This window comes from Podarcis raffonei, chromosome 6, assembly GCF_027172205.1.
Source record: "Podarcis raffonei isolate rPodRaf1 chromosome 6, rPodRaf1.pri, whole genome shotgun sequence".
Lineage (NCBI taxonomy): Eukaryota > Metazoa > Chordata > Lepidosauria > Squamata > Lacertidae > Podarcis > Podarcis raffonei.
Genome location: NC_070607.1, coordinates 55,077,883 through 55,103,789, shown reverse-complemented (window position 1 = coordinate 55,103,789; position 25,907 = coordinate 55,077,883). Strand labels below are relative to the sequence as shown.

Sequence of the window (25,907 nt, the reverse complement as noted above, 5' to 3'; positions counted from 1 at the left end):
AGGGAGCCTTCCCAGACCCGCTGAAAGAGGCGGTTATTAAACCGCTTCTTAAAAAACCATCTTTAGATGCGGCCACGATGGCCAACTATCGCCCAGTCTCAAATCTTCCATTCTTGGGCAAGGTGATTGAGCGAGCGGTTGCCGAACAACTCCAGGCACGCCTGGAAGAAGCGGACCATTTGGATCCCTTCCAGTCGGGATTCAGGCCTCATCATGGGACTGAAACTGCCTTGGTCGCACTGGTTGATGATCTCCGGCGGGCTAGGGACAAAGGTGAGAGCTGTTTCCTAGTTCTGCTGGATCTCTCAGCGGCGTTTGATACCATCGACCATAACATCCTTCTGGACCGTCTTGAGGGGCTGGGAGCTGGGGGCACTGTCATACAGTGGTTCCGCTCCTTCCTCCTGGGCCGTGTTCAGAAAGTGGTGGTGGGGGATGAGTGTTCAGACCCCTGGGCTCTCACTTGTGGGGTGCCTCAGGGTTCTGTCCTCTCCCCCATGCTTTTCAACATTTACATGCAGCCGCTGGGAGAGATCATCAGGAGGTTTGGGCTGGGTGTTCATCAGTATGCGGATGATACCCAGCTCTACCTCTCTTTTAAATCAGAACCAGTGAGGGCGGTGAAGGTCCTGTGTGAGTGTCTGGAGGCGGTTGGAGGATGGATGGCGGCTAACAGATTGAGGTTGAATCCTGACAAGACAGAAGTACTGTTTTTGGGGGACAGGAGGCGGGCAGGTGTGGAGGATTCCCTGGTCCTGAATGGGGTAACTGTGCCCCTGAAGGACCAGGTGCGCAGCCTGGGAGTCATTTTGCACTCACAGCTGTCCATGGAGGCAGAGGTCAAATCTGTGTCCAGGGCAGCTGTTTACCAGCTCCATCTGGTACGTAGGCTGAGACCCTATCTGCCTGCGGACTGTCTCGCCAGAGTGGTGCATGCTCTGGTTATCTCCCGCTTGGACTACTGCAATGCGCTCTACGTGGGGCTACCTTTGAAGGTGACTCGGAAACTACAACTAATCCAGAATGCAGCAGCTAGACTGGTGACTGGGGGCGGCCGCCGAGACCATATAACACCGGTCTTGAAAGACCTACATTGGCTCCCAGTACGTTTCCGAGCACAATTCAAAGTGTTGGTGCTGACCTTTAAAGCCCTAAACGGCCTCGGTCCAGTATACCTGAAGGAGCGTCTCCACCCCCATCATTCTGCCCGGACGCTGAGGTCCAGCGCCGAGGGCCTTCTGGCGGTTCCCTCATTGCGAGAAGCAAAGCTACAGGGAACCAGGCAGAGGGCCTTCTCGGTAGTGGCGCCCGCCCTGTGGAACGCCCTTCCAGCAGATGTCAAAGAGATAAACAACTACCTGACATTCAGAAGACATCTTAAGGCAGCCCTGTTCAGGGAAGTTTTTAACGTGTGATATTTTACTGTATTTTTGGTTTTTATGGAAGCCGCCCAGAGTGGCTGGGGAGGCCCAGCCAGATGGGCGGGGTATAAATAATAAATTATTATTATTATTATTATTACACAAATATGCTGGGACACACAGCAGGACCTCCTCCAATTGAGTCAATACGCCTCTGAATAGCAATTGCTGGGAATCACAGGTGGGCAGTGTGCTGTGTGCGCAGGTCCTGCTTGTGTTGCTTCTCACAGGTATCTGGTTGGTCACTCTGATAACAGAATGCTGCACTAGATGGGCCACTGGCCTGATCCAGTTGGCTTTTTTAATGTTCTTTTGACCAGCATGTTCAAACGGAAGGAGATGGTTCTTCATGCATGGTGGTCCTAAACCGTTTAATAAATGCAAGTTATTTGTGACTGAGCAAGCAGGATCCATGGTTGCCAAGTTAGCATGAACAAGCCCTTTGCGTGTTAACTCCAGACTTGACAAATTTTGACTTTCAGCCGCCAAGGAATCTCTGAGGCTCTTTCACAAGGCAGAGAACTTCCAAAAGTCCTTTGCTGTGCTGTAGCCTAGAAATCATTAGGGGGTTCACAAATTCACTGGATTTCAGCAAAACTGTTGACTGATTTTACAGACAACAACAGCAACACTTTGTTTTCTGCTTTTATAAATGGAAAAATCTCTGTGCATTCTGTAAGTTTGGGCTTGAAGGTCAAATGATAAATTTGGGATGATTTCTTTGGTGAATTGCCAATGGCTGCAGAAAAGTGAAGTCATTCTTTTGGCAGCAGAACCCTATTTGGGTATCCAAAGTGCTTCTGTCCTCTTGCTACATCTATCTTTATTGTCCTGTTGCCATGTACTAGCAATAAAGGCACAGTACTGTAAAATGCTTGTTTTTCCTGAGGATTTCTAAGGAGTTGTATAGAAAACACTGAAGGAAAGAAAACCCTATGAGGAAATGTTAGATCTGTGCTAAAAGCATTAGCTGTATGCTCCGAAACCACTGCCAATGGAGTTTTATTCTCCAATGCCATTGAGGTCACTGAAAAGATTAGATCTGTTTCCAGTTCCCATGAATGCCTGTTGGAGGTGAGGAATCAACCCTGGTTAAACAAAAAACTAGTGACTGGGCTAGCATGAATTAGCCTGTGATGTTATATAAACAAGAGTCAGCTCATTTGCCTCCAAAGAAACCATGAGGTATGTTGGGAAGTATTTTCCCCATGCCGCTCTTTTGGACTATGAACACCAGATGATGTAGCTTCTATCCATGGACATAGGGGGCTGATTATGAACTTCCTGGTTGAATAACAGCAGCCAGAGTCTTGCCAGCCCATAGAATTAACTTATTTTAAAACTGGGAAAGCAAGATGTGTTTCCATTTCAGTTTTGCCCTAGGGGTTGTATACTTCCCTTGTTTCCCTCCTCTTTCAATTCTTCCTGTCAAGTACTAATTGCATTTACAATGTCAATTCTTATTATGATTCAATAGTTTTAACATTCTCCCACAGGAGCTGACAGCCTCCGCAACACGCTGCTGATTGGTGAGCTCACTTGATCCCTCAGCTTGGGCAAGGGGAAAACTTCAGTAGGTCTTAAGGGTGTGGGGAGAAAGCCTTTATCACATTAACCTGGTTGGCAACTGTGCCTGAGATAAGCCACTGAAGTTATTCAAGGTGAATGCAGTTGGTGCTCAAGGAACTGAATGCTGCAACTGGCTAGAAATGTTAGCCAAGGACAGAATCTGCAGCCTTGTAAGGAGCTTAGATTTATGTTTTTGCTGATAATACTTTGATATGGCAGCGATAATAACACTGCAAGATGTACCTGTGGCAAAGTAGTTGCAGCAGTGTTTGGATAATGAGAGACACAACTTTTGGGGCTGTTTCTCGGCTCTGTCCAAATGCCACAACGCTGCAGCTTTGCATTCATAATGCTTTGATATGGTGATAGTAATTACGCTGTAAGATGTACTTGTGGCAATGCAGCTGCAGCAAGCTGGGTTATGACAAAGATCACCACAGAAGAAGTGCAATGGTCTTGGGCCGTTTCTCTTCTCTGTTCCTCTGCTGCAATTCTGCAGCTTCATCATACCTTTCTTTTTCTCCCTGGGCTCTGCTCTATTCTCTCCAGTAAGGGAATTGCAGCTCCATTTCCTCTTTTCATTCTGTTGACACAACATGGGTTTAGTGCCTATGAATGTCACTTCTATGTTTATCAGGCAAGTAGCCATCATGACCATGTTGAGGAAAGGTGAAGTGGGTTGTTAGAGAAAGAGAGAATGTTGTGGCAATGATTTTTAGGTGTTTAGTGCCATCAGTTCTAAAATGCCGTGCTACAACCTTTTGAAACCCCAGAAGATTCTTTAAGAATTTGCTTGCACAGCTCCTGCCTGCCTTTTTTGTTATTTCGTTGGCAGCATTAAGATACTTGACTGTTCAGGGAAGTTTAGTGGATGACATTCACCTAAGCTTTACTCAGACCTATCAAAATTAATGGACCTTAGTCGTGTTCATTAATTTCAGTGGGTCTACTCTGAACAAAACTGAATACTACCCAACGCTCCTAAGTAAGCTGCAGTCTTTGGAGGAATGCCGAGCTATGTAACGTTGGTTGTAAGCTATTGAGCTAATGGATCAGTTGAGATCATAAGTACTTGCTTTGGCACCATCTATCTGTGGTCTCATTTATCATGTTTTAGGTGTTGTGAAACAGGATGAAGCCCAGGCCAAACCCTACTCCCCTGAGGCTCCGAGGGTGGAGGAACTACCAAGAGGACCTCCTCGGCACTCAAGAGAGTCTGTATTAAAGGATATGCTCTTTCAAATATTGGGGGCCTGAGTCATTTAGGGCTTTAACAACTAATGTGAGCACCTTGAATTGGGCTCGGAAACAAATTGACAACCAGTGCAGCTGTTTTAAAACAGGGGTTATAAACAGAACCCTAGCCAGTAATCTAGTTGCTGCATTTTGGACCAGCTGAAGTTTCCAAGTCATCTTCAAGGGCAGCCCTACATCGAGAGCCTTGCAATAATCCAATCTAGAAGTTACTGGGGCACGGAGTGCAATAGCCAAGCTACTTCTGTCCAAAAGAGGTTGCAGCTGGGGAATCAGCTAGAGTTGAAAAAAGGCACTCCTAGCCACCGAGGGCACCCGAGCCTCCAGTGAAGTGTTGAATCCAAGGGCACTCCCAAACTGTGAACCTGCTCCTTCCAGGGCGGTGTAACCCCTGTTCAGGGCAGGCTGTCTCCTGGATGTGAGAACCTGAGACACATAGCACCTCTGTCTTTCACTCATTGGTGCTTTTGTATTTTCACTTTACTACTGATGTATTGCAGGAACAACCACTAGGAGTACTTTTATCACTGTGACAGCTGTACTCAAAATAATAGTACCTCTGGAAAATCAAGCACTTGTAGAACATTAAAACATGTGGTCCAGTCCTTATGAGACTGTACATTTCTCATATATGTAGGTGGATAACTGCTTGTTTGAAAGTGCTCTTAGCACCTCAAAGTTACCACATACACATAAATGCTATGCACCTGAGAGAAGGTTACAGATGATCCCCCTACTGTATACTTTGGGTGGTATATATAACATTTATCTAGCATTTCATTCTAAGCCTTTGCAGAAAGAAAATTGTAGGCAGTTGCAAGCTGTAAACAATTTTTGGCATTTTAGAAAGAAGCAACTTCCGAGTGTGTCCTCCTAAAACAGTATTCTGTACTCCTTTACTCGCTATAATAGAATGTGAGACACGATAATCAGCGTGGAAAGGGGGAATAACACCATATGGCTGAATCAGAAGCAAAGTAGTTACCATGGTAGTAGAAGCACACATAACCATTCCAGGAAGGAGAAATATTATGCAATCATATAATTAGAAAAAGTGGTTGGATTAAAAAAGGTGCATATATGCAGAAAACTCAAGCATTAAATCCTATTATATAAACTTGCTTCATTGTTATAACAGAAAATTACCCATAACTTTTCATTTTTAACTCCCTTATGACTGAGAAATTATTTATCTTATTTTTATTTGTTTACTTTTATATAAAAGGGCATTTACTATATGCATCATCCTGCTAGTGATATTTGAGGTGGAAGAAGAAGAAATAAACTATGTTGTTTTTATTGTAAACGGAAATAATATTTATGGCCATATGGCTAAAGATGTACGGTACTTTAGAATTGCCTTGTATGTTATGCATTTACCCTGTTCTTAGAAACAGACTTGTGGCTTCAAAGCTTGCTTGTTATCCTACCTTTTCTTTTCTCCTAGGGCCCCCTTTCCCCCTCCTAAGTCCCAAAATTAAGACAGACGCACCCAGTGCTCTGTGCTACATTTGAATGGGTGAAGAAGGGTAGTTCCAAGTATGATCCATTTTTATCATTCTTGAAAAAACATTAATATTTTAATTGGGTTCTTCATTTTATCCAGCACATTGTAAACTGCACATCGTGGCAAAAAATATCAAATTCCATTACACCAGTAAAATACAAATGAAAAACTTCAAAAACCAGAAATAACATTATCTGTGGTACACTACATACCAAGAGGGCAGATGACTGACAACCAACTGGAACATGGTGACTATTCCATATTTAGTGTTGCAGCAGTATGCTAAAATGTGTTTTTGTGTATGGAGACACTTATAAATGTTCAAATGTTTCCTCGCTATAAATTCACTGGGTTGTCTAAGCAAACCAGTCTCTGCATATATATTATTTGGAAGAAACTGATTTTCTGTATCCATTTCAATCGGGGTTTAGGCTTGGTTTTGGCACAGAAACTGCTTTGGTTGCCCTGTATGATGACCTCTTTCGAGAGAGAAACAAGGGAAACATGTCCCTGTTAATTCTTCTCGACCTCTCAGTGGCTTTCAGTACCATAGACCATGGTATCCTTCTGGAACGACTCTCCAAACTAGGGGCGGGTGGCACCGCTTTGCGGACAGGGATAGCCTAACTACTATTGTCTATGATCTGGTAACCTAATGTTAAATTACTGCAATGCGTTATACGTAAGGCTGCCACTGTAGATGGTTTGGAAACTTCAGCTAGTGCAGAATTCAGCGGTCAGGTTGCTCACTGGAGCAAGACAGTTTGAGCATATTGCACCAATCCTAGTCTGACTGCAGTGGCTACCAATTAGTTTCTGGGCCCAATTCAAAGTTCAGGTTTTGACCAAAAAGCCTTAAAAGGCTCAGGACCGCCATACCTCAAGGACCACCTCTTTCCATATGAACCTACTTGGACCCTGAGATCATCTTCTGAGGCCCTTCTTCGTGTGCCTCCTCCTTGAGAAGTTCAGGGGGTGGCAAAACGAGAACAGCCCTTCTCTGCAGTGGCTCCTTGTCTGGAATGCTTTCTCCAGGGAAGGTCACCTGGCGCATTCATTATACCCCTTTAGGCCCCAGGCAAAAACATTCCTTTTTAATCAGGTCTTTGGTTGATTTGACTGACATCCCATGCCCTTTTAAAATGTAGGGTTTTTGGGGGGTGGTTATTGGGTTGTTGTTTTTATTTTGATGACATATTTGGTGGTTTTATATTTTAATTTTGTTCTGTGAACTGCCCTGAGACCTCCAGGTATAGGTTGGTATATAAATTCAATAATAATAATACTAATAATAATAGTAATGTTAAATAATTTGAGTTACCTGCCCTTCAGCATAAGGTCTCAGGGTGGGTTACAACAAATATAAAAATACAATATTAAAAGCCGGTGCAGCAATTTACATTCAGGAGGACAGGGTGCATTCTAATTATAATTTATATCTCAGAGTCGCTTCTTCAACCTCCAAGGAAAGCTATACAATGAAGGTGCCAGATACACCTCTTTCAAGAAGGAATCCTGCCCTCTCCTGGCCACAGCTCTTTCAGTATATGGAATATGGAGGTAACAATAATAACATATTTTCAATATAATGCACAGAAGGCGTGCTGAATATGACTTGAGACTTGCACCCTCTTGTGCCAGGGGGACATATTTCATTTTTATAATCTGAAAATCTCCCTGTCCTTACGCTGTAGTCCTGTTACTCACTTACCTGGGAGTCTGCCTCACGGAACTAAAGGGAACTTCTGAGTAGAAACGCACAGCTGTGCGCCATTCATTCATTCTTATTATTTTTAAAAAACACCATATTCTGTACAGTATACCCTGGCAGGTGAGGCTGAAAGGTCACCTGGCCTGTCTCCACCGCATTTCTCTGCGCGCGCATTCCTCCCCTCCGGCTTCCACGGAAGACAGGGCTGGGGGCGGGACAAGGGTCTGCCGGATGCTCCTCTACTCCGCCTCCCCTTTGTTGTACTGAGTATCCCTGTTGGCGTGGGGATGCGCGCGTGCGCGCAACGAATTAAGCGCCAGCTGCGAGCGAGAGGGGGCAACAGGGGGCGTGTCGTCTCTTCCTAACCCCCCGCCCCAAGAAACAACGTATTTTGTCTCCCGAACCATTTTTTCCTGCCCCAACCTTCAGTCCTAGAATACGAGGAGGCGGAGACCTTTCCCCTCATTGTGCATCTAAACAGCCTCGCCGCACACACGCCTGGGACTCACCTGGCAGAAAGGTTTTCTTTGGTCCTTCACTTTTATACGTAAAGCAGCGACAAGCATGCATTTTAAATATAACCCTTTTTCAGAGCCCCCTCTAAAAAAAAATGCGTGCCCTCGCCCCTGTCCCATGCATTCATACAGGCAGCCACCAACGATGCATAATTTCTAAAAGGAAGACCACGTGAGCTCTAGCGTAGGCTTTCCTCAGCCTGATGCTCTCCAGTTGTTTTGGACTACAATTCCCATCAGCCTCAGCTAACAAATGCAGGCTGGGGCTGATGGGAATTGTAGTCCAAAACTTCAGGAGGGCACTAAGTCAGGGAAGACACTCTAGTGGCTGACAATGTGATAAACAAACTGGGCATAAGACATCCTAGAGTACTGTAGGAGTGTTTCAAAGTACTTAAAGGATTCAGGGCCCATGGAGGAAATGTCTAAAATACATCTGGGAAAATTAAGGTAGCAGGTGTCCCACTGGCACTGCAATTTGCAGCTGCCCTATGAGCAAAGTAAACAAAAGCACACACAGCTTGTTTAGAGCTAAAAGCAAAGCTTTCAGGAAGGATCAGCTGGGATGGTGTTTGTGTTTTTTTTATAATAATATTTATTAGAGATTTTTTAGAATTATAAAAAAGAAAAAACGAAAAAAGACAAAACAGAAAAATAGAAAGAAAAAATACATCCATCATTCTCAAATTTTCAACTTTCATTACCTTCTTTCTTTGACCTCCTCCTCCTCCCCTTTCTTGTATCCTGGTTAATAATTATCACAGCAAATCCTTTCTATAGTTCATAATATTTTGTCCTTACATTACCTTGATCTTTTTTCATCTTGTCTTATAGCAAACCTTAAAACTTAAAACTTAAATCTTATTTTTACCAACTTCTCATATCCATATCATTAACCTAATTCTTTAAACATTTTTACTAGAACCAAGTAGTTCCATTTCAACATTTTTCTAACATTCATCAAATATTTTAAAACAGTCCTAATGATAAAAGAAAAAAAAGTAAAACAATCCAATCTTCTTCCAGCGTCCCTTCCTCCTGGTCCTGGATTTTGTCAGTCCTTTTTGTCCCATTAATCTAGCGCATTAACCTGGTATCCTTATATCCGAGGCCCTCAAGTCTCTTCCATGTCCCTTCCGCGACTCTTCTTCATATTTTCCTTTCACTCATGGGAACTCCAGCTTAGTAATATTTTTGACCCTTTTCAGCAGATCAGCCCCATTTCCATAGTCCAGACTAAACTCCATGTGATATTTAAACACCTGTTTCTGATTCCCTCCAAAATTAAGAGCCCCCCACAGCTCCAAACATCTGACGGCCCATTACCAGACTCAGAAAGTCCAAACATTCCTGCATGGGAGGGTCAATCCAACCCCCCATTTCCAAACCAAACCAAACTTTATCTTTCCAAATCTGGTTTTTTCCAAATTCATTTATCAAATCCAAAGGCTCATGATCCTGCAGGGCCGCAACTCCCTCCATTTCTGGCACCCAGGATTCAGCAGCATCCTCTTCTCTCATCTGTGCTGTCATAGCACACTCCTGTTTTAGTTCCTGGGTAGGCTCCATGTAGTTTCCTGCTGCTTGTTCAAAAATTCTGGCTGCATGTCATCAAATCCGTCTTCTGGCTTAACTGATCCAATAGGGCATTTATTTTACAGAAAGCACCCAACAGAGGTTCTGAAAACATTGTCCTACAAGGTCACAAGTCCTTTCCCACGATTGTAATCTGTAGCAACTGCAAGCTCCTGAAATTGGTTACAATTTCACAGTCTCCCTCTAGGAGACTGTTTTTAAGATATTCTGTCCATAATTGTTCCTTTGAAATGCGAAAGGAAACAATGGAGTCACTATGTTACTTTTCTTTTAGCTGTCTGTCAAAAACATTTGTCTCTGGTCAATGGGCTTCAAATGTCAGTCCTGACAATCCGCTCCAGGATCAGGACGGTGGAAAGTTACTTTACTTTAAACTCACTTCTGCAGGTTTAAACAGTCCCAAAAAAGATCCCCCTTCTTCTCCTGCTACCGAAGGGGGGTTCCACGATTTTAAATGATGAAAGCCAATCCTTTAAAAGTAATTTTCTAACCTCTAGTTTACGTTATCTTTGCTTTATTCTGACTACAAAGAAACGGAAGGCTGACTTCCTGTTTAGACCTTCCCGTTTCAGTACCAAATTGAAGTAAATTTTGAGTCCAATTCCTCTCTACTGGCCAGTCCTTATTTAAAGTCCAGTTGTTCAAGATTTAAGTACTCACGGGTGATTCTTTAGATGCCAAATTGTCCCAGGAAAAAGGCAGCGCTCTCCGGCAACGGCTATGCGGCTTCGCTCCACGGAAAAAGCAGTAGACTCACAGCACCGCGCCACTTCCCCCTCTTCGCTTCGGAGCCCGTTAATGGGTTCCTTTGCGGGTTGGGGGGGCGCTAAAGGTGCCCGCCGAGTCCCATGGTCACAGGCTTCATCCGCCTGTGATTTTTTGAAGGGTCCCCGCTTCGCCGTAGCGGAAACGACCCGTTTCGCGTGGAGCTGGTCCCTCTAGTTCAGAGGGAGTCCGCCATTGCCGATGGCGCCACCCCGGAAGTCCTATCAGCTGGGATGGTGTTTAGGATAGCAGCAGCAGCAGCAGCAGCAGCATCCTCTTCCGAATCCTCATTACTAGAGTATCATAGTAAATTGCCATAACCGAGTATAGTTGGATTACTATGTTAAGGTGTTAACTTGCTGGAGGCAAATTAGGAACGTTTTAAGGACTCCAATCCTTGTGAAGGTGGTTTGAGAAACAGCACATCAGGCCGTAGTACCTTCTTGCAAAATACGGGCTGCATACGCATTTCGGATAACATCGCTTGAACACGGATGAAAACGCAGTGAGTGCGCAGTAAACCGGAGTGTGAACACAACCTGAGTACAGCAATCTCAAAAAACCAGCCTGACGCTTTTCGTCATTACTGCCTTCCTTCGGGTTTATTCAGGCGCCTGCTGCCCTCTACCGTCCCCAGTTGCCCATGGCACGTTGTCCGGCCCACGCTTGCCCGGGCCCGGCTCCTCCTCGCCCCGCAAGGATTGGCCGCGGCTCTTCTGGCTCTGATCTGCGCTGTCAGTCACGCGCTTCTCGGCTCTTCCTGGTGGCGGCTGTAGGGGCGTGAGCGGCGGCGGCGGCGCAGGTGAGGAAGCGATTGATCGCCTGGCCGGGGCGGGTCTGTTTGGAGAGATCGGAGGCGGCGGCGGCGGCCGGGGTTGTGGTGGGACGGGGGTTGTAGCAATGAAAGCCAATGGAGAGGTGGATTAGACGAGAAGGAAGAGCTGGCGTGGGAGAGGGGACGGCGGAGGAAGCCTGGCGAGCAAACACCATAACCGATTCTTCGGCGCGCGGTCCTTTTCTCTCTCTTAGGTTCGGGAGAAAGGAAGATGGATCCCTAACTGGGGCCGTGACAGTTCCCGGAGCGGTTGTCGTGGGCCTCCGGGAGTGCTGGAGGGGTAAGCTGTGTGGCGCTCTTGCTTGGAGTCGGAGAAAGGGGTTTAAATTTGCTGGGCAAGGCTTGGCCCTCCCCGGATTTTGGCCCCAGTTGCCAAGTGACGCTGCTAGGATTGCGCTCTCGTTGCGAATCGCTGCTCCGCGTCCCTGCGTAATTATGCAACCTAATCCTCTGTGCTGCTGCATGTTTTTACTCGGTTGCATGCGCCACGGAATTAAGGGGGGCTTGTTCCCGAATAGAAAGGCGCACAGCGCGGGACTGCAGCCTTGGAGCCTGATTCTGAGCATGCCTACTCGGGAGGAAGTTGTTTGTTAAACTGAGGTTGCTTCTTTGCGTGTAGGATTGCAGCCTGAGAGCACTGGGAAGCTGGACGTGAGCTGGGGTGGAAGGAAGGCTGGCTGTAGGGGTGCCGTTTCTGAAATGAACTTCGATGGGAATCAACTAGCTAGCTAGCTGCACGCTGGTGAATGCAGATTTAAAGCCTAGGCCTGCCATAGTTCAGGGCAGGCTAATGAACCTGTGCTCTTGAGAGTGTAGTGGAGTCCTTTAGTGCGAACAGTTTAGTTCCTTTGGGAAGCAGGGCCTTGTTGCTCTTTGGATATACTGTTGAGGGACCTTCTACAGGCCATATTCCCTCCTAGGGAACCTCCTAGGGATGCCAGTGGCGGGTGACGAGAGCATATATAAAATATATATTTGCACAGTAGGCTTGTTTCTGCGCTGCACACACTCTCACTCACATCCTTCTGGTTTCCCCAATCCAGACAAGCAAGAAGCATTATCAAAATTCCATGAAGTGTGTGTGGGAGGGCGTTATTGGGGTGGTTTTTTTTGTTACTATGGTATGTATTTGTGTGTGTTTATATTGTAAACTGTCCTGTGATCCTTGGATGAAGGGCGGTGTAGAAATTTAATAAATAAGTAAACAAACAAATGAATAATATTTTGTCACACTCGAGGAGAGTGCAAAGAAGGGCTGGGGAAGGTTTTAGCTTGAGGATTATTATTAAACCAGCCTGCGAATTGTAGCTTTGTAAGGGGACTAGGGGTCTCCTAACAACTCTCTCCGCACTCTTATCAAACGGCAGTACCCAGGGTTCTTTGGGGGGTACCATGGCTGTTTAAAGTGGTATGATAATGTTTTAAATGCATAGTGCAGATGGGGCCATAGTGAACTAACAATTCCCCCTGGGGAGTGAGTAGCTTTCCAGACATACATTTCTCAAGCCACTCTGCAGCACACTGGTATACGTGCAGGTCGGCTGGCTTGCAAGTTTTTGACCTTATAGAGTTATCTGCAATATTTTACTTGGGCGATAGCACGTTACCCCTTTCCCAGTTTTAATCTCGTTGTTGCACAACTGCCTGGTGTTGATAAGGAGGAATGATCATCAGCACCAACGTTTGATGTGATGACATTTCCCTTGTAAAAATGTACTTGGGCTGGCAGGCTAGGACTTGGGTGACCAGATTTCAAACCTCCACTCAGCCATGAAGTTTACTGGATTGGGCCAGTCAGTCCCCAGCCTACCCTACCTCACAGGGTTGTTGTGATGATAATATGGAGGGCGGAGGAGAGGCATGTATGAGCTCCTTGGGGGGAAATGTGCGATATCAATGGAGCAGCAATCATCATCATTCTCTTGAGAACTTACTCCAAAGTACCTTGCTGCCTATCCTAAAGCTTGAAGAAATGTGAGGAGACTGGGGTGGAAACTGTTTGATCAAAGGACTTGTGCCCTTTGGGGGAGGGGCTCCACATAGAACTTATGCCACACGGCTTACTGTATCTCATGGCTTGAACCAAGTCAAAGCTAGGTCGAGGCCATGTCTCAGGATTAGACCCATATTTCACTTGCATTTAGGATGAACTAGTTTTGGGGAAATGGCATTCTCCTTGCGGTGTCTGAGGATCCCTAAGATATGAACTGGTTCCTTCTGTAGATGAAAATCAAAATGATGAAAGGGGAGTCCTCCGAAAGCTTCTGAACAGGTTGTCTTGACACTGTGTATTCTCTGGAAATATTAGGAACCTAGGAAGTGGCTTTATACTGAATCAGGACTTTGGCCCATCCAGTTTAGTATTGCCTTACCCTGGCTGGCGGTGGTCCTCCATGGCTTCAAACGGATGTCCCCAGAAATGCCTGGGATCAAACCTGGAACCATCTGTGTGCAAACCATGGGCCCTCCCCCTAAGCTTTTCTTAAGGCACAGCCGCCCTGCTCTTTTGGCAACATGTCTGTAAGTGGTGCCCTTCTGCTTAGCCAGTAGCACCTCTGACTGTGCCAGTAGTGTAGATTTTGGTGGCCAATAGATGTGCCCTTAAACACACAGCTTGTTCCTCCCCCCCCCAATTAATTACAGGGCTTGGGGAGCCTGATTATCACTCTGAAGGGAGACTTCACTCCTGCACTAAGAGCTCCTTGCCTACTAGGGGTGTACCTAGGGTTGGGTTGGGTTGGCCCCTGCCAAGGGCACAGGCCCAGGGGGTGGCAAAAAGCACTAGGTAAGGTGGAGAGAGCCAATGATTGCCAAGGGTGCAAGGGACTGGGAGTGTGTGTGATACAGCTCCTTGCTAAGGGTGCAAGGAAGTCTAGGTGCGTCTCCACCTCCATTGTTCTGCCCAGACACTGAGGTCCAGCGCCGAGGGCCTTTTGGCGGTTCCATCGCTGCGAGAAGCCAAGTTACAGGGAACCAGGCAGAGGGCCTTCTCGGTAGTGGCACCCGCCCTGTGGAATTCCCTCCCACCAGATGTCAAAGAGAAAAATAACTACCAAATTTTTAGAAGACATCTGAAGGCAGCCCTGTTTAGGGAAGCTTTTAATGCTTAATAGGTTATTGTATTTTAGTGTTCTGTTGGAAGCCGCCCAGAGTGGCTGGGGAAACCCAGCCAGATGGGTAGAGTATAAATAATAAATTATTTATTACTACTACTACTACTACTACTACTGGGTATGCCTCTGTTCCCTACAGACCCTCTTAGGTGCTGAGATTAGCAGAGGGTGCCCTCTTGGTCGTTCCTCCACCATCAGAGGCGTGGGGGTGGTGGCAGCAGCTCAGGAGAGGGCATTCTATGTGGTGGCCCCTAAGCTGTGGAACTCCTCTTTGCAGAAGTCCCCTTGGCACCATCCTTGTACAACTTCCAGAGGGTGCTGAAAGACGTGCCTCTTTACTTTGGCTTTTGACACTTTAGTTATATCTTTTTAGGACCCAACTTATATTTGTGATTGTGAGTTGTTTTAAGCAGTGTTTAATATTGTGTTTTAATGTTGCAACCCACCCTGGGCCCTTAGGGTGGGTAAATAACAATAACAGTAACAATAATAGTTTGTAAGTCACTTTGGGTTGCACTGGGCAAGATAAAGCACATAACAACTTTATTTAAATTACAATTATTAATAATGGGGTTCCCTCCCCTCCCTAGATTAGGAGGGCCCCTTTTTGCTTAAAAAAGATGGTGTATAGACTTTTTGGTTTGGACTGGTGGATAGAGCATATTAATATGACTGAAGTGGGAGTTGTGCTCTATATACATTGCAGGGAGGTGCAGGTGGTGCTCCCCCTTTTCTCCTGCTTCCCCCGCCCCACTGGCAAAACGAGCCAAACATGGCTGAATGGGCAAAACTTCCAGTCCTGTACTGCTGTGTTTGCAGTGCTCTTGTCCTTCCTTTCCATTGGAGCAGCTTCTTTCACATCAAACTGCCTTGGGGCAAACAGCATTGCTTAACAGAGCAGTAGCAAAGAACCTCCTCACTTGCCTTTTAATCCTTTATCTTGCTTCAGACACTGTGGATCCATGCCTCGAGGCTAAATACCACTTAAAAGGGTTTTATTCACCCCCACTGTAGTACCGAATCTAATGCGAAGGGGGGCGGGAACATGTGACTGGCTTGTGACTTAATGTACCGCCTCATGCGCAGTTGTTTTTTTTTTTGGGGGGGGGAGAAGGAGAAGAGAGGATCATGGCTGCTTGAAGAATGTGTTTTAATCTTTTGACTGTTTTTGTGATCGCCAGGCAGACTGTCCGATGAAGACGGAAACTGCTTTGCTGTTCCCCCTTGAGCTACAGCTTCCTATGCCATGAGTAACACCACTATGCCCACTTCTGCTGGGCCGCCCAACGACTCCTTGGTGGGCTACGTTTTGGTGCCATTTTTTCTTATCACTGTTGTCGGAGTCATCGTAGCTGTGGTGAGTTGTCTTGAATTCAACCAGATGAGCTCCAAATGCTGCACATTTATTTATTGGGTTACTAATACAGTCATTAAAAATAATCTGAGAGCAGAGTGCAATCTAATAAACTCCTTCCTTCCTTCCTTCCTTCCTTCCTTCCCTCCTTGTTTCTTTTCTTTTCTTTTCCTTTCTCCTCCTCCTCCTCCTCCTTCTTAATTTCCTTTATTAGTGGATAGTTCAGTCGGTTAGAGCATGGTGCTGATAACATCAACAATGCAGGTTCGATCCCCATATGGGACAGTTGTATATTCCTGCATTGCAGAGGGCTGGACTAGATTATTCCCAGGGTCCCTTCCAACTCTACAATTCTATACTGAAAAGGGTGTCTAAGTGACTTACAGAAAGGTTAAAAGCCAAAATGGCTTAACTTCATTAGAACTTTTCAGACAACCTAGAAACAAACCCAGCAGGAAGACTTCAAAAACAGCAGCAGCCAGAACATTTCATCCGATAGTCCATCAACAAGCTTGTCACAAACTGTCCAAATGCCGAGGAGATGAAATAAGTTTTAATCTGGTGCTGAGGTGGATGGTGCCACCACTGGGAAGAGCATTCCACAGAAGGGGAGCCACCACCCAAAGCCCCTCTGTCTTGTTGCCACCCTCTGAACATCTCTCAAAGATGGCACCCAGATAAGGACCTTTTGGAGAAAGGTTCCTATTGGGAGAGGTCCTCTAAAAGACATTGGGGTCCTAATCACAACCAGTACAGTGGTACCTCGGGTTAAGTACTTAATTCATTCTGGAGGTCCGTACTTAACCTGAAACTGTTCTTTACCTGAAGCACCACTTTAGCTAATGGGGCCTCCTGCTGCCGCCGTGCCACCAGAACACGATTTCTGTTCTCATCCTGAAGCCAAGTTCTTAACCTGAGGTACTATTTCTGGGTTAGCGGAGTCTGTAACCTGAAATGTATGTAATCTGAAGCGTATGTAACCCGAGGTACCACTGTACTTTGAATTGAGCCAGGAAACAGAATGGTACATACGTTATATAAACTAAATCATACTTTGAAACATCAACAGTAGCGAAACACACTGATCTAGTGGGGCAGCTTTGCCCATCTTTACCAACAACAAGTTAAGCAGAGGCTTAAGTTCAAAAATGTATTTTTATTACAGCAATGGAATACATGGAGCTGCCCCTCCCCCCCCCAGTATAAATCCCTGAGCAAATCTCTTGTAAAAGTAGCTGGTTCAAATCAAGCGGCTGGGCAGCTGGCTGTTGTCTCGGTATTTGGTTCTGGCTGCAGCTGCGCTTCCGTTTCTTACCAGCAGTGTTGCCAAATTGGTCTCAGAAACTGTTGAGCCTCATCTGGAATTAGCATGACACCTGGTGAGGTGCATGAGTGGGTGCAGTGAGGAGCGCTTGGTCTGTTTGGCTGATGCTTTGCTTGTTCTGTGGTGAGATGAACATTTGACCGGTTGTAGAGCCCCATAAAGGGAGATGGGTGAATGGGGAAGCTCGGTCATTCACTGTGTCCTGCTGAGCCTTGCCACCTTTTCTGCCTTCTCACTTCTGCATTATAAAGTTGCACCTTCTTTCCAAACCATTTCCCCTTCCTGTTGAGCTAGAAGGCAGCCAAACTCCCCTGCCATGCACTACAATAACCTTTAGTTTTTACTTAACCCTACTGTAATCAGCGGGCTGCTTAGCAGAAGTGGGCAGAAGGTAGAGCTAGATCTCAGATAGATCTCTGGGGGAATCTGAATTAGATTGGCATGGGTTTGCAATTCCCAGCTGCTTAGTAATAGCAATATCAAAATGGCTTTTCCTACCTAGGTTAGGCTGCTGAAATGAAGAATGCTAACCAGTGTGGAAGAACAGTGAGTTCAGTTCAGTTCTGAAAAATAGAAAGCTGGTTTTGGAATGTGCTTAGAGGCCCATTGAATTCAAACGTCACCTTTTGCAGCTGGCTCTGGTTGCAAATTAGATTCAGCAATTAGGTTATTAAGCCAGGTCTAGATAAAGTTCATGTACTCATTTAACTGGGCACCTGAAATTAGATACTGCTGTATAAGGGTTGCTTTCAGTGACGTAATTTGTAGCTGGGTGTAGGTACCTTGAGTTAAACTACATAATTGCTGATCTGGTTTTGAAGGATGCACTTTCTTCCATTTTAAGTTTGTCTTAAGAATATAGAAGGAGTAAATCGGAAAGGACTGGGCCCCTGTTTTGAAGTATTTTAAAGGCAGAAGCTCGACATGAGTGTGTCCTTCATAATTTACAGGGCATACATATTATTTATTTACGGTACTTATTTGAAGTGTTTTCATCCATATGGGTTGCAGCTTAGCGGCAGGTCCCAGGTTTGATTCCTTTCATCTCCAGGCAGGGCTGGGAGAAGCCCTTTTCTGAAACCCCGAAGAGTTGCTGCCAGTCTGTGTCAGGCAGTATTGAGCTAGATCAGGGGTCTGCAACCTTTAAGACAAAAAGAGCCACTTGGACCCGTTTCCGAAGAAAAAAAAACTGGGAGCTGCAAAACTCGTCATTATAAAAATAACTTTTTTGTCACTTTATTATTTCTTTGTTTGACCCCTCAGAATTACTCCTCCTCATAGAAATAAACAAGTTACCTTTTTGTGTGTGTGTGTGTTCTTCACTCCCCTTCAAAACAGTGACCAGCGTACATGCCCCCTTTCAATGCAGTGACCAGCGTACATGCCCCTTACAATGTAGCGGGTGGGCGGGTGGGAAGGTGACGTCGGGACGGTGCGTGACTAACGCACGCACCACCCCCATGCAACGTCACAGCCAGTACAGCGCCCGCCACAGTGGGGAGTGTCGGGGCGCACAATGCGCCTCCTCCCCTCGCTAGTATCCGCCCTGGAGCCGCGGCAAAGGTGTAAAAGAGTCACATGCGGCTCCGGAGCCGTGGGTTGCAGTACCCTGAGCTAGATGAACCCAATGGTCTGGCTCTGTCAAAGGCAGCTTCCTATGTTTCTGCTCTTCAGCCAAAAAAGGCTCCCAGAGTAAATTGCAAATTTCAGTAAGACACTCCCTGCCCTCAGGCATACCATGATAATCATCATCATCATTTATTTGTACAATCTAAAAGACTCATAACACAAGAAAAGCACTATTGGGAGAGAGGAGGAATAAAGCACTTGAGTACGACTCTTGAAAATCTTGATTCTTTCCCTGCCCCAAGTGGAGGGAATTTGAAATATTTTCCTGTTCTATGTTAAACAGGAGCCAGATGGGTGGGTATAAATAATAATTATTATTGGACAAACCCACCATTTTAATGTGTTAAATCTGGCCCTTGTGACCGCAATTTCCCTTAAGGATGCCCAGAAGCTGTGGACTTAAAATAAGCAGTTTCTTCTTTGGCCTTTGCCTCGCCTAAAAAATGGATAATGGGATGGGACTTTGGGCTTATTTGTACTTCTGCTTGCGACGTGCCTAGAAAGGGGGAGCAGTTTCCCCCTTGCCCTGCTCCTTTCCAAGGGAAAACCCGCTCTTTAGTGATAGTCCAGAACAAACAGCAATCTGGGGAAAACCCAAATTGCCATTTGCGCCAAATAAGTGCTGAAGAGCGGTTTTCCTCAGGGGAGACGAGTGTGGATAAGCCCTTTGTTTCCTTCAGTGGAAAGAGCTAATGGGGAGTGCAGTGTGCTTTGCGAAGCTCCCTCCTTGAGAAGGGGTATGAAAATATTTTAAATAAATAAATAGATACTGTCATGGAGCGGCTTCTCTTGATATCTTTGTTGTCATCCAATACCGAGAGCCAGGGGTTCTCATGCTGCAGCCTAATATCGTGTGACATCGCCATTGTCAGGTTTGCTCCTTGTCTGTGGACGGGTGTAGAAAATGCTTCTCCTGCTGCTGGCGTCTGTTGCCCTGTTAATCCTTTTCTTTCTTGTTCCATGCTTCATTCCTCGAAAGGAGAAATAACCCGTAGACGCTCTGTATGCTTCTCTCATGGCTGTTTCTCTTTTCACATTGCAGATGATGTACATTCAGAAGAAGAGAAGGTAAGGGGCTTGTGCTGGGTGACCAATTAGTTCTCATTGGAAATGGGGAGTTTTGGGTCATGTGGCTCTTCAGAACCAACTTTTCTTGCTCAAGAAAACGGCTTTTGTCTCAGATTGAGAACACAGGAGCTTTTGTGTGCACGGCTATCAGCTGTATATTTAGCTGGTTCTACATATGATAAGTCAGTTTCTATGCTTTGGGCAGTTTATGGGATTATTTGAGATAGACTCATGATAATTATTTGTGTGGGTGTGTGGGGATTAATAGTATTTTAACTATTGCATGCCCCTTCCCTTTCTACCTGGGGGGAAATGGTTTCTGGGAATAGGGGTGGCTTTCAGTGCACGGAAACACTTTGCTCGCAAACTAATCTATCCACCCTAATTTTGCATTTGCTCCTGTATAAAAGCCAGTCGCCACATAGGGAAGTGGGAAAGTGGTATCATTTCTTTCTGCTGATCTGTCTCTCAGATATGACCGGTTACGCCATCACTTGCTGCCGATGTACAGCTATGATCCTGCAGAGGAGCTCCATGAGGCTGAGCAGGAACTTCTGGTGGAGCCAGAAGACACAAAGGTGAGCTTACTTGGGACCTACAGAATCATAAAATTGTAGAGTTGGAAGGGTACCCGAGGGCCATTTCATCCAAGCCCCTGCAGTGCAGGAAAAAGTCTGATTGTCTATCAACTGAGCTACACAGACTCGATTTCAAATTTTCAAGAACAAACTACAGTGGTACCTCGGGTTACAGATGCTTCAGGTTATAGACTCTGCTAATCCAGAAATAGTACCTTGGGTTAAGAACTTTGCTTCAGGATGAGAACAGAAATCGTGCTCCAGCAGCGGGATGCCCCATTAGCTAAAGTGGTGCTTCAGGTTAAGAACAGTTTCAGGTTAAGAACGGACCTCCAGATACGAGAGACATTGCACATACCTCTGTAAATCAAGAAAATCTTTAATAAAAATACATTTTTAAAAAAACAGACCTCCAGAACGAATTAAGTTCTTAATCCAAGGTACCACTGTAATATGATTACCGTATTTTTCGCTCTATAACACGCACCCAACCATAACACGCACATAGTTTTTAGAGGAGGAAAATCCGTAGGCTTGCCACCCGTAGGCATTCCCTCTATAACACGCACAGACATTTCCCCTTACTTTCTAGGAGGAAAAAAGTGAGTGTTATGGTGCAAAAAATACGGTAATTAATTGCAGGCCCATGCAAAATACCCTTACCTCTCAAACCATCCATCCTTTGGGGCATTTCTCTCTCTCCACTCACATACCAACCATCCATTAATGCACCCACCCAGCTCCCTTCCTGCATTTCTTTCCTTTTCTGCATCTCGGGAGAGACAAGGTGTTTTCCGACAAACAAAATGGCAAAACAGTGCAAAAGGGGGAATAGACCTGTGCAGCAATTTTGTTAGGCAGATTAGAGGGCAAGGCCTTTGGAATAAGAACCTCAGGATCCTTTCTGAAATAGGTTCACATAACTCTGTCAGAAGTTTCTTGGCCCTGGGCAAGGAAGTATTTTGCAAGCGTGAATCCAGTGGGATCCATGCTTACAAAGCACACTCCCTTCAAGTGGGGAGGAGGGTGCCTCTCCCAGGCAGGAAAGCCATGGGTAGAGCCTGCCTGAGATAACAAGGGCTGCATAGCATGCAGCTGAGAGTTGCCCACACCTGGTGTAAGATACATGTGTTTCTTACCTTTGTGGTTTTGTGATTTGGATGTGGATTGGTTCCAAGGCATATAAGCACTACATTTTAAAGCAATCTTTCACTGGATTGGCTCTCTTTGGTGTTCTTCTTCCATAGATCAAAGATGACCAATAGAAAAAATAGTGGCTGCACCCATTCTTAGCGTTTTAGTACATTAGAGCTGGGGTAGACATCTTTTGCGTGTCGAGGACCGCATTTGCACAGGGTTTTTGAAAATGTCCCCAAGTCTTTCCATCTTCAGCCTCTCATGTGAAAAACAGCAATGGGGAGGGGGTAGCATTTAGAAAAATGAGATGCTTAGTTCTCTGGCATTTCCAGCTTACTGTTTGTCAGTTTCCGGAAGTTTGAGAACCATTGCATTAAGCCATTGGAATGCCACAGACAAGCGCTACAGCTGAGTTACCATTTAAAGGGTGTGGTCAAAGCCTAAAAGCATATTTTTAATAATGCTAACCAACGTGGAGTTTTGCTGAAAATCGGGTCAGTGACCCAAGCAATACATAATTTATGCAGGGATTCTTCTAGCAAAGAAATGTCTACAGCTTTTATGAGTAATCAGTATCTATGCCGTTGTGTTAATAGTGAGCTTGGTTTTAAGTTCATCTGCCCCTTTTCATGGTTACACAATAAAGACCGCAACCTGCTAACAGAAGCATGAAAATGCTTTAACCCTACTGTGGCTTGTGAGGAAGAAGAGGAATCATTTGGGAATTTTACTGCTAGTTCAACTGTGAGCAGGGCCTGGGGCATGTGCCTAGGACCCAGAAGCATTTTCGAAGCCTTGGTGTCATTGCTTTTTTTTAATGAGCAAAACTTAACACGCCTGCATTGTCTGCAGAGTTTTGCTAGCTGAATGCGTTTTGGAAGATAGATGCAATACAGGCAACTGTGCGGTTGGCGTGCATGGTGCAAGCTCTCTTCCTGCTAACGTTCCACCCACAGAATAAAAAATGGAAGTTCAGTTTCCATTGGTCTGACCACTACTTCTACCAGCAGAAGCCATGTTGTGTCTAGAGCTAGTTATGTAAGGTGTCCCATAATAGAGATGTTCAGCAGAAATTTAATTAGTGCGCTGGTAGAATCAATTCTCGTACTCATTTTGGTAAATGTCAATTGCCTTTTTACTTTGAGCGGTGAACTTGGAGTGTGTCTGCTTTCTCTTTTTCTGGCTCTGGCGTGATGCAGGAGATTTCCAGTCAATCAGCTGATTTGGCTCAAAACTGTGCAAGGAGAAAAACAATCCCTTTGAAACAGAAACTGCCAGCTGATTGCTCTCAGTTGCAAATATAAGACTGCTCTGTTGTGGGAAGTGTTTATTCTCAGAAAATGAGACGATTGCTGATGAAGGTATGATGGATGTACTTGATCGGGTGGATGCAATGAAAGTGTCTATTGTACATTGCAGGTGATGCGAGCCTGGGGAGGATACCAACCCTATCGCCCTTCTTTTATGGACGTGAAAGCTTAATGCTGCTCAGCTCAGACCAACAACAAGTTGTGGACACATGACCTCATCTACTTGGCATGCATGCCAACTTTAAGTACTCTCAAGGGCCATTAAGTTTGAACCTACTGCCTTTCTTTCCACTTGAGAACCGTGTCCTTTTGCCTAGGTTCCTAGTGAGGGAGGTGAGTAGGTGTGGGTCCCTGCTGCCGACACACTTGCCCGTGAAGATTTTGTGCACAGAGCAGCCTAGAGAGTTGCACGTTTGGATCTGGAAAAGCTCTGGCTTGGCATGGCATTCCTATTTCATTTGAGATGGATATAGGTGGAGGTTCTGAAGCTCCTGAAACTTCAGGTACTATGAACTACAGTCCCAAAAGGCTCAGCTTTATGAAAAACAAACAAAACCCAACTGACCTCTGCTTCCTTTTGTGACAGCAGTGTCATAGCCGCAGCAGTTATGACATTACAGTGCAATTGCTAAATGCCAGCTATCCTAAATGTCTCCATACATAATGAGTACATCACTTGGTCGCTGGGTTCCCGTGACGTGCCCCTCTACAGAGGCAGGGAAAGTGAACAAGTTGCACAGCTAATCTTTTGGTTTTTTGGGGGGGGGTGTTATAGTATTATCCTTCATTTTACAGTTGGAAACGTGTGGTAATGAACATATGCCCAACTGTGTATCCAGGGGGATGCAGTTTTGCTGGGAGCACCATGCAGGGAGCACAGGGTTGGGGAACCTGTAGCTCTCCAGAGGTTGTTGGACTCCCATCATCCCCAGCCAGTTTGGCCCAGTGGTCAATGGTGATGGAAGTGGTACCCCAACAACCTTTGGAAGGTCACAGGTTCCTTCTTCCTAGTTAGTATGTCAGTTAGAAGGGGCCTTAATATATTTCTTCAACCAAGCGTTTTAAGTTGAGTTGGGTACTTCTTTCTACAATGACGATTTTGTATCTGGGCGCTTGTCTTTGTTTTGTAAATAAAGTTCGCCTTGAACAGGAGCATCTCTGGCAAAACTTCAAGCTTTTCCTGTAGCCTGTAATGCTTTATAACTTACCTTTAACCCAACTACAGCGGCTTAAGCAAGCGCTGGGGGCAAGATACATTGCTGGCCTTGCCGAAGCAGAAAACACATTGCCATTGGTTGGCTGCCAAGCTGGGAACTAGCTATTGAACCTAACCTATTGGCATGATTAAGAGCTTCACAGGTGACTTGGGCAATACATGTATTTGAACTGTTTTCTTTGCCTTTGCTTTTCTCTTTCCCTTTCTCTTGTCCCAACAAACAGTGTTTCAATCTTCAGCGTTCTCGCTATCCACTATGGTCTTCCTTGTATGCAACCAGTACTAGAGAGCAAGGCTGGTGCTCTATGACCCTGCAGTGCAAATGTCTTGACACCTAATGATGCCTTTTTTGGTTCTAGATAATTTCTAGCTGTCAAGAGAAAAACAAAAATGAAGTCTGTGGATGTGGAAATAAAGAGACTTTAATTTGCACATGACAAATTGACTACTAGGGAACTTGTCATAGCGCACGTTGCACCAGTTGCCTCCTTGTCATTCTTAAGCACACACCTGGCTAATTCACATGTTGGCTAAACTGATATAACAGGTTTGGGGATTGAGTTTACCTGGCCTAAAACTGCATTCTACTAAAGCAGTAAGCAGTTTGCAGGCTTCAGAAGGCAAGAGCCTAATAAAGCAATCACAATGCAGTTTAACTCATTTGTACACTTCCAAGTGTATCTTTTTGTCTAAGCTCCTTTGGATCTATTCAACCTATGGGCATGCTGCCATGAATCAACTTGACTGAACCAGCTCAGAAAAGAATCTCTGTAGATGGCCACCTTCTAATGATCACTTTTATTTTGGGATGTGCTGTTATTATCCTTCCTGTTTGGGAAACATTAATAGTGGTAGTGGGAGGGCAATCCCTGTTGACTTGAGTTCTGCTCTCAGGCAGTAGCTATATATGTGCACAGAAATGAAATTCCCATTTAGCTTAGCTTTGTGCCGTTACTGACCATGTGGAAGGCTTATTAGCTACATGAGCATCAGCAGGAGACGTTAGCTGACCCATCTATCATGAGGGGTAGGCTATAAGATTCTCAAGTTACTTCAGAGGTGCTAGATTTAGCCCAGTACCCAACAGGAAGTTGTGGCCAAGGGTCTCACCACTTGAGATGGTTGTTTAGACACTGGTGCAGGCTTCCTCAAACTCGACCTTCCAGATGTTCTTGGCTTACAACTCCCATGATCCCTAGCTAGCAGGACCAGTGGTCAGGGATGATGGGAATTGTAGTCCCAAAACATCTGGAGGTTGAGGAAGCCTGTACTGGTGTATGTACTAAGAACAGTAAGGTGGCAGGGCTTACCTAAAGTCTATGGCTTTTGAATGGGTAGTGTACATATAAATCATTTATGTCTTTGCTTGTTTGTAGTCTGCTCTTGCTATGTAGGAATTTTGTGCAACCTATTTCAGAGCATTTTGCCTTCTTGGTTTGGCCCTTAGATACATATATGCATACACACATTTAATTAACGTCTCCCTTTCAAATATATATGGGCAGTGTTTACATCTGTCTAAGAAGGATGCTGCATATAGTTACAAGCAATCAGATCCAAGCTAGGTTTGCCCTTGAACTGCAATCATAAACAACTCTGTTCATAACTGAATCCCCATTCAGCTCAGTGGGATTTGAGTCTCAGATAAGTGTGCACAGATAAGATTGTAGTCTTTCAGGAGAGCTATGAGCAGTTTGTTGGAAGGAGGGAAGTACCTGATTTGAGTTAATAAGGCCAGCTATTTCACTGTTAAAGCCATATCAGATCTGGTGACGCCAAGATGTAAATCTAGTTTAGGTTCCAAGTACGCAACAGCAAGACGCAGCCCAATGCTTTTGGGTTCGGAGCAAAAGGAAGTGTGCCAGATTTAAGGCAGTGCCAAGGCAGGATTCCTTTTTGTGCCTTTTGGGGAAGCTCATTCAAGTTCAGATGCCTGGTTTGGCCTGCTGTGTGCAGGACTGCTAACCTGTAAGCTGTGGTCTTATCTACTCCAGCTTAGAAGGTA

At 45.3% G+C, this 25,907-nt stretch overlaps 1 protein-coding gene across 6 annotated transcripts; it reads left to right on the top strand.

Annotated features, from left to right (window-relative positions):
- Positions 1–7,291: 7,291 nt before the first annotated feature.
- SMIM29 (small integral membrane protein 29) lies at positions 7,292–23,859 on the top strand. 6 transcript variants are annotated; one of them, XM_053393034.1, is made up of 6 exons: positions 10,994–11,140; positions 11,368–11,453; positions 15,472–15,643; positions 19,636–19,661; positions 20,134–20,239; positions 22,796–23,859. In XM_053393034.1, the coding sequence occupies exons 3-6, from the start codon at positions 15,533–15,535 to the stop codon at positions 22,856–22,858; spliced, it is 306 nt and encodes a 101-aa protein (XP_053249009.1). In that variant the 5' UTR covers positions 10,994–11,140; positions 11,368–11,453; positions 15,472–15,532; the 3' UTR covers positions 22,859–23,859. The 6 variants fall into 6 exon arrangements, with proteins under 6 accessions (XP_053249012.1, XP_053249009.1, XP_053249011.1 ...); XM_053393033.1 differs by having other exon boundaries at positions 10,996–11,140; positions 15,468–15,643; XM_053393037.1 differs by lacking the exons at positions 10,994–11,140; positions 11,368–11,453 and adding an exon at positions 7,292–7,311 and having other exon boundaries at positions 15,468–15,643.
- The last annotated feature ends 2,048 nt before the right edge of the window (positions 23,860–25,907 follow it).

Coding starts and splice junctions, on each gene's coding strand:
- SMIM29 (XM_053393037.1), top strand. CDS start 15,533: ATGAGTAACACCACTATGCCCACTTCTGCTGGGCCGCCCAACGACTCC. Junction 19,662..20,133: donor TACATTCAGAAGAAGAGAAG/GTAAGGGGCTTG, acceptor TCTGTCTCTCAG/ATATGACCGGTTACGCCATC. Junction 20,240..22,795: donor TGGAGCCAGAAGACACAAAG/GTGAGCTTACTT, acceptor TGTACATTGCAG/GTGATGCGAGCCTGGGGAGG.